Source organism: Dama dama, chromosome 17, assembly GCF_033118175.1.
Source record: "Dama dama isolate Ldn47 chromosome 17, ASM3311817v1, whole genome shotgun sequence".
Lineage (NCBI taxonomy): Eukaryota > Metazoa > Chordata > Mammalia > Artiodactyla > Cervidae > Dama > Dama dama.
The window spans coordinates 24,023,896-24,040,238 of record NC_083697.1 but is presented as its reverse complement, the minus strand read 5'-3'; the positions used below and the strand labels follow the sequence as shown (position 1 = coordinate 24,040,238).

Below are 16,343 nucleotides of genomic sequence, written 5' to 3'. Positions count from 1 at the left end.
CACACCGCCTCTGCCCACTGACGGGAGAGAGAGGGAGAGTCACACTGCCTCTGCCCACTGACGGGAGAGCGAGGGAGAGTCACACCGCCTCTGCCCACTGATGGGAGAGCAAGCGAGAGTCACACCGCCTCTGCCCACTGACGGGGGAGAGAGGGAGAGTCACACCGCCTCTGCCCACTGAACGGGAGAGGCAGGGAGAGTCACACCGCCTCTGCCCACTGATGGGAGAGAGAGGGAGAGTCACACCGCCTCTGCCCACTGAACGGGAGACACAGGGAGAGTCACACCGCCTCTGCCCACTGATGGGAGAGCGAGCTAGAGTCACACCGCCTCTGCCCACTGACGGGAGAGAGAGGGAGAGTCACACCACCTCTGCCCACTGACGGGAGAGCGAGCGAGAGTCACACCACCTCTGCCCACTGATGGGAGAGCGAGTGAGAGTCACACCGCCTCTGCCCACTGACGGGAGAGAGAGGGAGAGTCACACCGCCTCTGCCCACTGACGGGGGAGAGAGGGAGAGTCACACCGCTTCTGCCCACTGACGGGCGAGCGAGAGAGTGTCACACCGCCTCTGCTCACTGAACGGGAGAGAGAGGGAGAGTCACACCGCCTCTGCCCACTGACGGGAGAGAGAGGGAGAGTCACACCGCCTCTGCCCACTGACGGGAGAGAGAGGGAGAGTCACACCGCCTCTGCCCACTGACGGGAGAGCGAGTGAGAGTCACACCGCCTCTGCCCACTGACGGGAGAGAGAGGGAGAGTCACACCGCCTCTGCCCACTGACGGGAGAGAGAGGGAGAGTCACACCGCCTCTGCCCACTGACGGGAGAGCGAGCGAGAGTCACACCGCCTCTGCCCACTGACTGGAGAGCGAGCGAGAGTCACACCGCCTCTGCCCACTGACGGGAGAGCGAGCGAGAGTCACACCGCCTCTGCCCACTGACGGGAGAGAGAGCGAGAGTCACACCGCCTCTGCCCACTGACGGGAGAGCGAGCGAGAGTCACACCGCCTCTGCCCACTGACGGGAGAGCGAGCGAGAGTCACACCGCCTCTGCCCACTGACGGGAGAGCGAGCGAGAGTCACACCGCCTCTGCCCACTGACGGGGGAGAGAGGGAGAGTCACACCGCCTCTGCCCACTGACGGGAGAGCGAGCGAGAGTCACACCGCCTCTGCCCACTGACGGGAGAGCGAGGGAGAGTCACACCGCCTCTGCCCACTGTCGGGAGAGAGAGGGAGAGTCACACCGCCTCTGCCCACTGACGGGAGAGAGAGGGAGAGTCACACCGCCTCTGCCCACTGACGGGAGAGCGAGGGAGAGTCACACCGCCTCTGCCCACTGACGGGAGAGCGAGGGAGAGTCACACCGCCTCTGACCACTGACGGGAGAGCGAGCGAGAGTCACACCGCCTCTGCCCACTGACGGGAGAGCGAGCGAGAGTCACACCGCCTCTGCCCACTGAACGGGAGAGAGAGGGAGAGTCACACCGCCCCTGCCCACTGACGGGAGAGCGATGGAGAGTCACACCGCCTCTGCCCACTGACGGGAGAGCGAGGGAGAGTCACACCACCTCTGCCCACTGAACGGGAGAGAGAGGGAGAGTCACACCGCCTCTGCCCACTGACGGGAGAGCGAGGGAGAGTCACACCGCCTCTACCCACTGACGGGGGAGAGAGGGAGAGTCACACCGCCTCTGCCCACTGACGGGAGAGCGAGGGAGAGTCACACCGCCTCTGCCCACTGACGGGAGAGCGAGGGAGAGTCACACCGCCTCTGCCCACTGTCGGGAGAGAGAGGGAGAGTCACACCGCCTCTGCCCACTGACGGGAGAGCGATGGAGAGTCACACCGCCTCTGCCCACTGACGGGAGAGCGAGGGAGAGTCACACCGCCTCTGCCCACTGAACGGGAGAGAGAGGGAGAGTCACACCGCCTCTGCCCACTGACGGGAGAGCGAGGGAGAGTCACACCGCCTCTACCCACTGACGGGGGAGAGAGGGAGAGTCACACCGCCTCTGCCCACTGACGGGAGAGCGAGGGAGAGTCACACCGCCTCTGCCCACTGACGGGGGAGAGAGGGAGAGTCACACCGCCTCTGCCCACTGACGGGAGAGCGAGCGAGAGTCACACCGCCTCTGCCCACTGACGGGAGAGCGAGGGAGAGTCACACCGCCTCTGCCCACTGACGGGAGAGCGAGGGAGAGTCACACCGCCTCTGCCCACTGACGGGAGAGCGAGGGAGAGTCACACCGCCTCTGCCCACTGACGGGAGAGCGAGGGAGAGTCACACCGCCTGTGCCCACTGACGGGAGAGCGAGCGAGAGTCACACCGCCTCTGCCCACTGAACGGGAGAGAGAGGGAGAGTCACACCGCCTCTGCCCACTGACGGGAGAGCGATGGAGAGTCACACCGCCTCTGCCCACTGACGGGAGAGCGAGGGAGAGTCACACCGCCTCTGCCCACTGACGGGAGAGCGAGCGAGAGTCCCACGCCTCTGCCCACTGACGGGAGAGAGAGGGAGAGTCACACCGCCTCTGCCCACTGACGGGAGAGAAAGCGAGAGTCGCTCAGTCGTGTCCAGTGCTCTGCAACCCCATGGACTATAGAGTCCATGGAATTCTCCAGGCCAGAATACTGGAGTGGGTTGCCATTCCCTTCTCCAGGGGATCTTCCCAATCCGGGGATCGAACCCTGGTCTCCCGCACTGCAGGCAGATTCTTTACCAGCTGAGCCACCAGGGAAGCTACTTTTCTAAATCTGAGGTTCTAACCTAGAGCCCTTGACGGGGAGAAAAAGCCACACCAGGCACAGTGGAAGAGATCAGCCTACCTTTAAAAAAAAAAAAAAGACTCATCATTAGTATTTAGATAGGTCTGATGCTAACATGATTGGCAAGAGGCAAAGCATTATCAAAAAGGAATGAAAAGCAGACTAAGAGGAAAAAAGATAAGAAGCCTTACTTTGTAAATTTGTTCATTCATTTGATCAATAATCTCTCATACTACTGCAATATGTCAGTATAGAGATATATTTTATCTGGAATTGTAAATAAGACTTATCTCCCAAAATACATATGGAGGTTGGGTCTTCTACCCAAACAACCAGTTAAACAAGCAGGAATTTTTCAGTTACAGCAGGAAACTTAGGTTGACAAGACCTCAGCTAACAGAACTGAGCAAAAGTCAAAGTGAAAAAGCAGACCACAAACTAAACTGTTTACCTGCCTTTTCAACTGCTTTTAGTTCCAAGAGATTTATAATTCACAGACTCAACTCAACAAATGAAACATCATTTACCAGAGTAAAACAGTTAAGTAAAGTTATGATATTAAAATTTTACGTTGAAAACAAAAGTAAAGTCTGATGCAAGCTAGGAAGACAGTCTTTAACAGGCATTTCTGAAACACATATTGACTAAAAATGTTTTTCCATCTCTTTTGCTTACTGAAAGATTCATCAACTTGTTGGGAAAATACCCATTTGAAGAAACTTAACACAGTTAATTCCAAGATTTAGATATTCTGGCAATAAATATGCAATAAATGGACTTCCTTTAATAGTCTAGAAGGTCTGAAAAGAAAAACCTTAAAATAGTATTTATGTATTATTATTTATAATATGAAGAAAACTGAGTCATTCATATGAACGAATATTTCTATGTTAGAGATAAAGTAAAGGTGAGTAAAAATCAAGAGAGAAAATGTTCCAGGATGAATTTCAGTTCCACTATTAAGAATTCTAATTATCCTAGTGTAAAACTTCATGATTTTAAAGCTAGGAACTTTAAAGAACTAGCAAGAACTATCCTGCCAGAGGGGAGTTATGAAAGGATAGAAAACCTGATCTTAATCAAAGATCTCAGAGACCTATAAATAGAAACAGGTGTCCAAATCAAAGACAGAAAGAGACCCTAAATGAGAACCATCCTTTAGGACACATGCTCTGATCTGGGGATTGTTAAGGGAGCTGAGAAAGTAGCAACTGTTGGAAATGTGCATTAAAAATAGGAAGCATATATCCATATCATATCCTTAACTCTCTTGAGTAGGAAAATAATTCCCACTGGAGGACCATGGACATTTAACTTGGGGAAAAGAAAAAAAAAAAAATAAGGGTTTTACACAAGCTGAAAAAAGAACCCTTCTTTTCCCTCTAATTTCTTTTTTTGAAGGGTCAGGGAAAATTTAAAAAAAAAAAAAAAAAGATGGAAATCACTCATCTGCTATGATCTGGCTTTGAAAATCATTGTAATTCTTGTTATTAAGTGTTTAAGAATCCACAGGGAGATAGAGTATTGCACACAGGGCATCAAAAGAGCTGTAATCTATCTACCACCGCATCCTACCCCTGAAACCCTGGTGTCTTGAAGATTGGAAATAGCTGCGTTTTTATGCCGTCGAACAGAAATCTATAATTCAACAACGCCTGCTCTCCGCCATCTGCTTTCCTCACATGGACTGGAAATCTCCTAATGTTTTCTGTCATGGATGCTGAAATGTATGAGGTTTTTAACAAACATGATGAAAATGATCATTAGCAACAGCTAAAACATGACCTTTAAGTCCCACAAAGGTTGTCAAGACCTTCCTTCTCCTGAATGTTCATTTGCAAACCATGAATTTCTTGAGAGTTTGCAAAACCAAATACACAAGGTCATATTTTAAGAAGTCACCACAGAGTCTAGTGACACACACACTGCTTCGTGTGGGGAGAGTCCACCTTACCCCCTTCATCAGGGGTTAACCCCCACTCATCTCTCAACTACTTTATCAGGGGGCCATTCCCTTAGCCCCACCCCCCTCCATTATTCTCTGATTCTTGCTCTTCATATTAACAGTATTTATCACAATTTTAATTATATATATAATGGGGGATTATTTCCTATCAGTATCCTGTCACAAAACTTCAAGATCTGCGAAAGCAAGGACTACATCTATTTTACTCAGCAACAATTATGTAATGCCTACTACACTGCCTGGCACATAAAAGACACTCATGATACACTCATTTAAAGTATGATAATAGGAAAATAGTTATCATTTACAGGAAATGTTCTAAGTGCCGGATACAACCTCAGTTGTTGATACAGTGTATTATATCATTCCTCCTAAAGGTTGTCATGCTCTCTCTGTTACTCCCCAAGTGACTGGTGACTATACAGATGATTCTATGACTACCTGATATGTAAGTGCATTTGGGCAGCTCTTAATGAACCAGTTCCACAGTTACCATAAACATTTACATGCCATCCCACTACTTACCCTTCTGCCTAGAATCTGGTTGATAGCTGCACTTTCCTTTAGAGTACACTCAGCTACGACGTTCGCTCTCATTTCTTTCATGTATAACATAAAAGCATTCAGAGGCTTTTTAATGTGAGGTCTTTTTGGCTCCTGCTCCTTTCTCTGTTCATGCTGAGGCTTCCTAAAAGGTGGGAGTGGGGAAGGGGTTAGACGAATCAGAAAGAGAAGGGAGGAGCAGAGCATCTGCTTGTATCATGAGTCCACCTCAGGCTGGGACCACCCTCTGGGCTCTTTATAAGCCCCCAGGACACTGTCTACTTAAAAGAGTGACTCATCTACTGTTGATAAATAAGGATCCTTTGGTTTGAGAAAACTTACCTATAGCTATAGAAGGGTTTAAACCCAACACAGAAATGGGCTTGTGAAGATGCTGCATCTAGATTTTAGGTGCTCCCTGGTCACCTTAGGAAAAGCTGCACATACAGTGCAGGTAGTCAGTCCTTCTCTAGAACTGACGTTCTTAACTTCTGTTGGCCAGCGCTCCTCTGAGAACCTAATGAAATCTTAGACTCTCTCCCCCAGACAAATGCACACTGGATTTGCCTGTACTTGCAGGGGTCTTATGGACGATGTTCACATGCTCCCTGCCACTGCATCCTTCTGCTCCAGTACAAACCCTAGATTAAGAAATTCAATTAATCACTAGTCTTTTGGGAGAATTCAGCTGTGCTGTAACAGCCTGCAACAACCCTGGCCCAACAGGAAATCCTGGGTTTTGGTTTGTCCCCTTCAATTCAGTGCTTCCAAAGCCTTGATGCAGATGCAGGGTGGCTCTATTTCTAGAAGGAAATGCACTGAACCCCCCAATCTACTTCACTCTCATGCTCCCCAAGAATGGGAACCCAATTAAAGCCTTGTACTAAATGGCTAAACAGCTCCATTTCTTCAGTCTCTCTGCTCTGAAGATCACTTCTCTTTAGTGAGTTTCCCTTCATTTTTTGAGATCTGTGCTCCTTTTCAATCTCAGAACCAAATCAGAGCACTGAGAATCAAGCTGCTCGGTGTCCTCAGGGGCAGAGTTTTCAAGGCGGAGCTACACTGATTTTCAGGATAACAGATAGGGGTGAGATTCGACAACAGCAAAGGAGAAGCTGTGGGGTTTAAGGCCTTGGTACCCTAAGGCGTCCCCAGGTGAAGAGAGACGCACTTACACGTGCATTAGGTCGCTGTCAGCGTGGGGGTGTTCCTGTTTGACCTGAGGCGTTACGATGGCTGGATGAGGGATGCCAGTTGTGTGGGGGCCAGGAGGACCGGGAATCATATGATGAGAAAACCTAAAAGAAGGTAAGACAAGAAAACAAAATGTACTGCTGTAGCAAGAGGTGGATAGAATTTTGAAACAACTCAGTAACTGCTATTGGCTGAGAGTAAAAACACATCTTCACACACAGACATATTAACTATAAGAGCAAGCTGATGATTAATTTCTTTCCTTTCTGTATTCAGGTGGAAAATATTTATAATTACACACCACCTTACAGATTTTTTTTTCAAGCTAATGGTGGAATCTGGCATTTTTCCTGGGAGGGCTCTAGGCAATAGGATTAAAAAAAAAAAAAAAAAGTGAGTCACTTTTCTTGCAAAGCAGTTTTCAGAGAAGAATTTCAGTAACTACTGGAAATACAATATTTTATTAAGATTTAGCTTTTTAAAATGACCTTAAAATCTAAAGACATCATATTTTAAAATCTCTGTCTACATCCCTAAGTGGACCTTCATATTAAAGTCTTCTCCTATTGGCTTTTTCCCTAATATCGGGAGAGAGCAACTGAGAAGACAAGGGACAGGAAGATTTGCTCAGTCTCTAATTTAATAAGGTTGCCATCAGCATCATCCCAAATAATTTTCTACACATAAAGAAGGTAGTGTCTGAGAGATCCAGCCTCATGGAAAATTGATAACAAAATTAAGGGGAAGAATTTAATTAAAGGGACAGATACAGTTCTGCTTCAAGGTAAAAACTACACAAGCTCAAATAAAGGCTTTTTCCCAGAGTATGCTTATAGAGCATTAAAAAAATCTCAAAATATCCACCATCATCCAACACAAAGGAGGGAAACTGCCATGCAAGAAAAATAAAACAAAGACAGTACTTTCAACAAGCTCTTTGATAAATTTGGATATGCTTTAGAAATTTCTGCTTTCAAACTGTTTTAAAGTAAACATGTAGTTCAACAAAAAACATTCTCAGGTCTTTCATAACCATCTGTACAGTTAATTCCTTCTTCTGGGAAGGAAAGAAGGGACTCTACTTGGATATGTAATATTTCAGAAACAAATCTTTAAAAATTAAGGAGGCATGGGAAAAATACAAACATTTGATCAAATCATGATGCTTTGCTAAATGGACCACTTGCAAAAATATGTGATGCTGGTTATTTGCCTATGAGAAAATCCTATCACCACACAATTCTTATACAGTGTTAAAATAAAATATATATATATATATATATATATAATATATTTTGGAGGAAGGGTATTAATGTCATTCCCTCTCAACCAGCTAGGTGTACAATTTACTGAATAAAATGATTTCTGAAAAAGCTGAAATTCACCACAGAAAACTGCAAATTTCATATGTATATAAAAAAGTTAAGATTCACAACCAGTTACTAACCCAACAGTTTGACTTCCAGCATGTTAATGCTAGCTCCCTTGAAAAAGCCACATTGAACACACAGATGATACACCACAAATGTGTGTGTACATCAAGCACAGGGCACAGAAGCCGTCCTTTCCAGAGGCAAAGCGTTACACAGAGCGGTGTGGCAGCAGACCTCACAGACTTCGCCGGCCCCACCGTGTCCACACAGGGCCTGATTCACACACTAGGACACACGCCCCGCGCGGCCTGACAGCCGTAAGCACCGTTCCTTCTCTTCTCACAGCCTTGGTCCGGGAAGGCTCTGGGCTAGCTGGGCCTTTTCAGACACCGTCACAGGAAACTGAGACAACTTTCCTCACAGGAAAAGAAAAGCCAGTCCGCATTCTCCCGCTGACCCGCCCCCAGCATGTTTTGAATTGAACAAGCTCTTCTTCTGAGGTCCCCTCTGGGGACATTTCTCCTCCCGCCGTCGGGGGGCAGTGAAGTCTTTTGGAGGCACGGTCTCCAGGGTGCTGAGTCCGTCTGCCTGACGGGTGTGGCTGGTGCTGTGGGGCGTGGAGTCTGGCTCCTGCCCGGGACTCCCCAGGACGCCTAGTGTGGGAGCCAGGCAGCCTGCGCAGACAGACGCCGCCCGCCGGGCCGAGAGGCAAGCAGAGGCGCGGGAGACGCAAGCACGGGAGAGCAGCCTGTCCTGGCGCCGGATCCACCTCCACCTACCTGGACATGGAAGTGTCGACTGACAGTGAGGACGGGTAGGGCTGCCTGAAGCCTCCCGTGATGGGATACACAGGCTGACCTTGCCTGAGGTCACAGAAGAGAGGAACCCATCAATGACAAAACATGAGTTACCAACCAGCAACAAGCGTTTGATGAGCAGAGGCCCTCAACCAGAATCTGGGGCGAGTTACGAGGGCACTGCTTCAGGCACCCAACTGCTCCCCTTCCTCACCCTCCCACCCACCCAAGGCATCACCGGTGCCTTGAAGGACCTCTCCCACTGCAGGCCATGAATGACTCGTTTTCTACCCCTGCCCCTCTCCAGCCCCACTGATGCTTTGAACAGCTCTTGCTGAATATAACAGAACCTGAGAATGGTGAACTATTCTATTTAGGTGAATGAATTATCAAAATCTTTCAGACTTCAGGGAAGGGAAGAAAGGAGGAAATAAAAGTTTACATAAAAATGAACAAATTTTTGAAAACCCTGCACCCCACCTCCCACCCTTACACCCATGCTGCAGGCAAGAAATAAAAGATCAATTCATTGGAGTTATTTTCTCTCTGCTCTGAGAATTCCATCTCTCCCTCTGTTTTTCCTACATGTCACATTTTTCATTTACACAGTCTTTATTTCCAGATGCCACTGATGGAACTCAGCCCAGGATTATTGCCCTTAAGTAGCTAAGTTCAGACAGAATAATTGATGTAGGTTTGGAAGTGTTCGCATAATCAATTAAATTCAAACAGAGTTATTGACTGAGAGATTTAATGCCAAAGAGAGGAGAGAAAGCTGGAATATCCACGGCAGGATAAGCCCTCCTTATGAAGAAGAGATAAGGTAAGGATGTGAGGGAGGGAAACGGGCTTTCACCAGGGGTCTGTAAGGACACAGAGTCAGTAAAGAAAGGAGAGAAAACGTTTGCTGAAGGTGCAGCACTTTGTCCATAGAGTGAGCAGTGGGGAGAGAGGGATGGGAGTGAGGGCAGGGAAAGCTACATGCTAAAATGATAAAATGATAAAAATAGGCTCCACTGTATGAAGTGATTCTTTCTTCCCTAAATACATTTCTTTTTCTTTACCTTTATAATTAAAAAAAAACAACCTGAGAACAGTGGTATGGATCTTTAAGAAACAACAAAATAGAGAACATTTGGATTCTGAAAGGATAAAGTCCATTCATCAGTTTTTCACTCCTCTGAACTCAAACTGGTGCTTACTTTATTAAAATTCAAAAGATGCTTTTGTATTTGTTACAGTTATTTGTCATTTACATCACTTGCCCATTTATAAGCAAAGATCGATATTCAATATATCTAAGGTTATGCTTCAAAAATATAAGTTGTTCATAAAGAACTAGAAAAGAAAAACCACAGTGAACACTTTGTACAGGCATGGCAAATGCCCAGAGCCACAAATTGAATCCATAAAACTATAAGCTTCAAAGCAAATGCTACACAGTCATTTTCTACACATATTAGCAAACGGACTGAGTCCATTTCAAAGTCTGTATGTTTTTTAATCTTTTAAATTGAAATGAAATAAAGTTAGCACCTTGTGTGTTGAAGTTTCTTCAACTCCACAAGTGTTATTATTCATAAAGCTAATTTCCATAAATGGGGAGTAGAAGAGTATGTGTTCAGACGCCTGGCTGCAGGTTGCAAAAAGGATCTTACCAGCCAAGAGGTGGGGTAATCTGTCCAACACCACCCGGAGACAGGGGATAAAACGTAGGAATCTCGGGAGCTGGAGGATGTCTGGACATGCCTATTAAAAAGAACAATGGAGAGGCAGATTCACAGGACATTCGATTTCTGAGAGAAATAAGAAAGGCAAGAAAATGCATTATGTCATGAGTACTTAAGGTGTAGAATGAGACAATATTTATTTTTCTGATTTAACAGAAGTCAGTTTGTTATCTTTACTCAAAATTTCAGCATCTAAGAAAACACGTCTGACGGTGGTACATCTTGAGGGGCTCCTAAAACAGTAAATATACTGCGAGTAAAACAGGCATCAAAATGAGTCTATGAAACTACTTAAGTTTGCCCTCATTATTTCACTTCGCTTAGGAAAATGGTAGACAACTGTTTTTGTGTAGAATGACAGCACTTCATAAGCAGAAGGCCTGCCATGGTGTTCAAGGATTAGGTAAATTGCTCTTTTCAGATCTTCATTGGCTCCCCTATGGACACATAATTTGGGAAATGTGATACCTCAGAGGATCAAAGATTAATTGGAAATAATCTTCAGCCCCATAATGGTCGCACTTGATATGATTCATTTGGTCTCTGGCACTGCAGCTCCAACTAAGCTCTTCATCGGGTTGAGTCCTCTGGGCTCCGAGGTCAAGCTGGTCTGGATTAGTTGTATTCCACAGAAAATGAGTGTGCCACCACACTGTTTCTTGAGCTCACACTCCCTGGAGTACACTACCCTATAACTGTAAAAACCACCTAGAGATTATGCCTAATCCTAGTCCCACTTGACATCTCTGTTTACATCTTACCTTGGGTACCAAAAAGAAGGGGTACGATGCATACATAAAAATGCAAAACAAAACATTACATTCATATTTGGCGGAAAGTGATTCTGAACAGAAGAAAGCCACATGAGTTTCTTTACACAGTTAATCTGGCTTTAAAAGAGCATTATCATGTATAAACATATATCCCCAGGTTTAACAACCCGAATATACATTCAGTGGCTATAATTATATTGCCCAGTATGCAAAATCAGGTGAGTATACAGATGTTCTTTACGTATTCTGCTTTTTTACTATTCAAAATGTCTGTGAATTTCATTTGGATATTAAAAGATATTGAAGGCCTTGAGCATATGGGAATGGCTTAAGAAGCGTTGTCTTCAAAGTTGATGTTAATTTGACTTTGAAGTTAGGACAAACTATTCTTCAACTCTTAGAAAAAGTAGCTAGGAAGGGGAAAGGCCTTTAATCTCTTTCGACAGAGTTTACCTGAGATCATCTCAGGTTTTGCTGTTTTTAAGAGGAATCTAAAATCTTCTTTTTTGGTCTCTTTATCACTTTCAAATTTAATGAGTGTTTTTTTAAATTCCTTTATATCATCAATTCACCAAAAGCATTGCTCACAATAGGACCGAAGGCAATTCTGTGGATCTACTCTCTCTCACTGAAGCAGAGCCCCTGGCAACTGTTTTTATGGAAGCTGGAAGTTCACTTTAGCAGAGTTACCATAAACATCTCCCTTTATAAAAAAGCTGTCAATACTGCTTCTTTTGATCACAGAGGAGCCCTTGGGATTTGTTTTAATTTGGGCCTGGGGAGGCAGGGGCACCAGGGGGCCTGCAGTAGTGATTCTTGACATAGCAGAATCATAGGGCAGTTTCTCCAACTTGCTGCCTCCCTCATCCCCAGATTCTCCAAGCTCTCATTATGCAGGGGGGTTGCTCAGTCTTGAAAAGAAAAACCTGACCAACACAGAACACTGGAAACTTTGTGGAAACTTGAACTTGAAAATCATAATTAGAGGCTGAATTGTATGAATGGTCTACTTTAACCCCTTTGTTAGGGAGGTAAAGTGACTGTTCACGCACCTAAAAAATATGATTTGTCCTGGGATCTTATCTCTGGGATGCAGAGAAGTAAACTGTCTCTAAGTCACATGTTTCAGTCACATGTCTCTAAGCAGAGGAGCTGGAAACCTTGCTCTCCACACTAGTCTATGTTCTAAGTACACTGAGAACAGTGCATTTGTGATCTGGTGTAGGAATAATTTGACAGAACAAAAAATACAATTTTTTTCATATTTGGATTTGATTTTACTGCTTAAAAACAAACAAGGGAACTACTGTTTACTTAGCACCTGCTACATGCTAGTTCCTATGCTGGGTATTTATTTATTTACTTTTATGCTGGGTATTTAATTTGACTGTTTCTATTAAAATTCTACTCATATTTCGGATAACTTTCTCTCATGAAATATTCTCTAACTTTTGCTGCTGTGAGAAATCTTTCTTCTTAGGATCTACATCATTTTATTTGTACTTTTAACATGGTACTTAAGATGTTCTTCATTATGTTTTACAGTGAGTCTGTGCAAATGATTTCCTGTGTGAGCTTATACACTGCTGGGAAAGAAGAGACCATTTTGTCCCTTATCTGTGTATCAAACCATGGCTGTCTCCCAGAGAAGGCTCTGAATATCATTCTGAGTGAGGAAACAAATGAACAAGTGAAACAAATGGACACAATACCTGTGGTCAATACTATAAGCCATTTGCACGTACACACCTGATGTGGCTTAGGTCATTACACGAGCAGAAGAAAGTGGATCTGTGTTTTCTAAATAGCTCACTGTTGTCTTAAGATCCTGTTTCTGGTTTCCAAAGACTCCTAGAAGTATGTGCCTCTCTACCAACTCCTGTGCGACACATCATTTATTTAATGACTGTTTATTGAGCACTTATTACATGGGCTTCCCTGGTGGCTCAGATGGTAAACAATCTGCCTGATGTGGGGGGAAACCCAGGTTGGGAAGATCCCCTGGAGAAAGGCATGGCAACCCCACTGCAGTATTCTTACCTGGAGAATCCCCATGGACAGAGGAGTCTGGAGAGCTACAGTCCATGGGGTCACAGAGAGTCGGACACGACTGAGTGACGAAGCACAGCATATGCTGGAGGCTATATGCGGTATATCCTTACATTTTTTAAACTTTTATAAATACAGCTAACATGATTCTGGTGTCAGACTGCATGAACACAGTAGTTCTGCCACTCACTAACTGTATGTTTTTGAGGAAGTTATTTAATTATTATTCTGCAGAATCAGAATAAAAATGAAACAGAGGTTCTGAGAAGTAAATGCATTCATATATAATAAAGAAAAGTGCCTGTTAAGTGCTATGTTGAGTGTTTGCTGTTATTTACAAGGATACAAATACATAAACAGGTACACAAACCCAATATTTCCTAAAAGCTCTTCCTCTTAACATTTTTATCAGACACAGTGAGTGGAACAAAATGATGGATATCAGCTTCCTTTCTTCTTCTTACAACAACCTGCACTCACCACTACCCCAACACTCATGCATAAAAACTAGTGTGATTCCTAACAGGAAATTAACCTAAAGTTATTTTCTTACAAATAAGAATGGGTTCTGCTGACAGACTGTTTATATTTATTGAATAAGCCCAACTAGAGTGAGAGTAAGAACATGATTTTCTTTTTTTTTTTTTTAATTTCAGGGGATAAAGCTAACCAGCCTCCCTGGAACTTTGAAATCAGCAGCTTAGTACCACCATGCTGTAACCAGTTGTACGTGATAGAACCAAAAGGCCGGCAGAGGCGAGAAGAATAAAGGCAAGAGACCCAGTAAGCCTTAGACTTCTTTCCCTCATACTTATTTTTTGGTGATGACTGTACCCAGGTGGAATAATATAAACTCAAGATCATGTAAATTAATTCTTCCTAAACCAAGGTTTTATATCCCCCTACCTACATAGTGATGGGACACATTAAGTCTATGACAAAAAAAGTAATTAAAAACAGGATTTTTATAATAAAACAAATGCAAACAGTGTTATAGAGTAGAATGCAAAAATCACAAATTTTTAGCACAAAATATTACAAGGAAATTTCAAGCAGACGATTTCCAGTCATGCCCACTAGTCCCTCCTCTAGTTCTGAAAAGTCTGTTTAAAAGAAAAGGTTTGAGGAGTAACGATAAATTACAATTATTAAGGTAAAGCAAGGTAGGGTAGCAGTAAGATATGGAAACAGAAGAGAAAATGCAATTGTAATTGGTAGCCAGTTGGAAAAATGTCTGTTTTAAAAACTAAACTCTCCTAGAATCTGTGAGAGAAAAACTACTGAACCCATCCCTGAATTTCAAAATTTTTTATAATGTTATTCTTTTAAATAAGTTCATTTCAAAGTGCTCTGAACAGGAACTGGGAAAAGGTAAATACTATGTAATTGTTATGTAAATAAATTAATTTAAAACTAAATAAAACATACTCTTGGATTCTTTTTGATATAGCCTGTCTGGGGCTTTTATATCTATCTTTAACTGTCATCCGCATCTTTATGGTCCCCAGACATATATCTCTAGCTTAGACCCTGCTCTGGGATTGTGACCTGCACATTTAAATTGCAGACCTCACATTCCCTTCAGATAACCCAAAGGGACCTCGGCCAAGGTCACATTCTCGAGCTTCCCTCTCAAACTCAGCTTTCTTCCCAAGACGCTTGTCTTAAGTTTCCTTTCTCACTATATATTCACAGATCTGCCTCTGTAGTTGCTGATTATTTGGAGGTCCTTTACAAAAGGAAGTAGAGGAGAGAAAGGGCTGGGAATGAGAATAAAACAGACAAACCCAGAAACATCCGCCGCAATGATTCTTGCTTTCTCTAAGAAAACGTACTGGGGCTCCAAGCACGCAAAGTCCTACTAAGTTGTCAAAGAGTTGTCTTTTTAATTAAGGTGGGAAATGAAGATGATATATATTTAACCTCAAAGTGTTCACAGAGGTGGGAAAAACACCCAACCTCTGAACTTCACTGCTGTTTTACACCCTTACTAAATACTGTTGTTAACGATCCATCAAAGATAGGGCTGGACAAAAGGGAGAAGTGCTGGAGATGGCATGTTTGACCCCTTTTACATTCTCTGCCTTCACATGGTTTTACAGGATCTTTCATTTTGAACATCTCAAGATCCTGCTGAGGTCCAAGTGTGTATGTCCACGAAGAGAGCAAGGGCTCCCCTGTGAACAAACTGCCCCTCTCTCAAGGTCTGCTCTAGGATGCTGGGACCAGGAGGCTCGAGAACCTGCGCTTTGTGTCCATCGGACAACCAAACCACACCCTCATGCCTCAGGTTAGAAACAGGCATTTTCATTTTTGAGACTTCTTATGATGCATGTGTCTCTGTAAATGATACAGAAGCAGAACTTGGCTAACAGCATAGAGAAGCAAAATAGGATTCATGTTGCTTTGAATGCCGACCCACTCCAGTATTCTTGCCTGGAAAATCCTATGGACAGAGGAGTCTGGTGGGCTATAGTCCACGGGGTAATGAAGAGTCGGACACAGCTGAGCGATCAACACTTAGTCTGTTTTGACTTTAGACAGAAATGGTTTTGTACTTTATGTGTGTATGTGTATTAAGTCGCTTCAGCTGTGTCTGACTCTTTGTGACCCCATGGACTGTAGCCCACCAGGCTCCTCTGTCCATGGGATTCTTCAGGCAAGAATCCTGGAGTGGGTTGCCATGCCCTCCTCCAGGGGATCTTCCTGACCCAGGGATCAAACCTCTGTCTCTTAGGTCTCCTGCATTGGCAGGTGGATTCTTTACCACTAGCGCCACCTGGGAAACCCTTTGAACTTTAAATATAATTCTTGTTGAGAAACAACAAAAAGAAAAGAAAACACAACAGGGATATAACTGAAACTAAAGGAAACCACAAGTCTCAAAAATATAACATTCAAAGAAAAACACCTCCTACTTTGTCCCTTTTCTGACTTTTTTTCAGCATTATTATCAACACGTAGTACATGCTAAAATAAATGAATATGGCAGGGGGCGCTGAGGACTGAATTATTTTCACAGCATATTGGTTTATATTGTGATCATAGCTCTTCAGAGCTGTCACTTTGAAAATGACCCTTCACTATTTTTCCTGGTTTTTTTTTTTTTTTTTTAATCCCGGAAAAGAAAAGGCCAATAACAAACTC

The 16,343-nt window shown here is 44.2% G+C and overlaps 1 protein-coding gene across 6 annotated transcripts in view; it reads right to left on the bottom strand.

Annotated features, from left to right (window-relative positions):
• Positions 1–16,343, bottom strand: part of LEF1 (lymphoid enhancer binding factor 1) — a 121,583-nt gene that overhangs the window by 25,807 nt on the left and 79,433 nt on the right. For 4 of the 6 annotated variants that reach the window (XM_061164233.1, XM_061164234.1, XM_061164238.1 and 1 more), the window contains exons 5-8: positions 10,303–10,393; positions 8,627–8,710; positions 6,456–6,578; positions 5,263–5,425 (exon numbers count right to left, since the gene is read on the bottom strand). In XM_061164233.1, the coding sequence (XP_061020216.1) occupies positions 5,263–5,425; positions 6,456–6,578; positions 8,627–8,710; positions 10,303–10,393 (461 nt within the window). The remainder of the gene's footprint in view (positions 1–5,262; positions 5,426–6,455; positions 6,579–8,626; positions 8,711–10,302; positions 10,394–16,343) is intronic. The other 2 variants (XM_061164235.1, XM_061164236.1) reach the window with 1 other exon arrangement.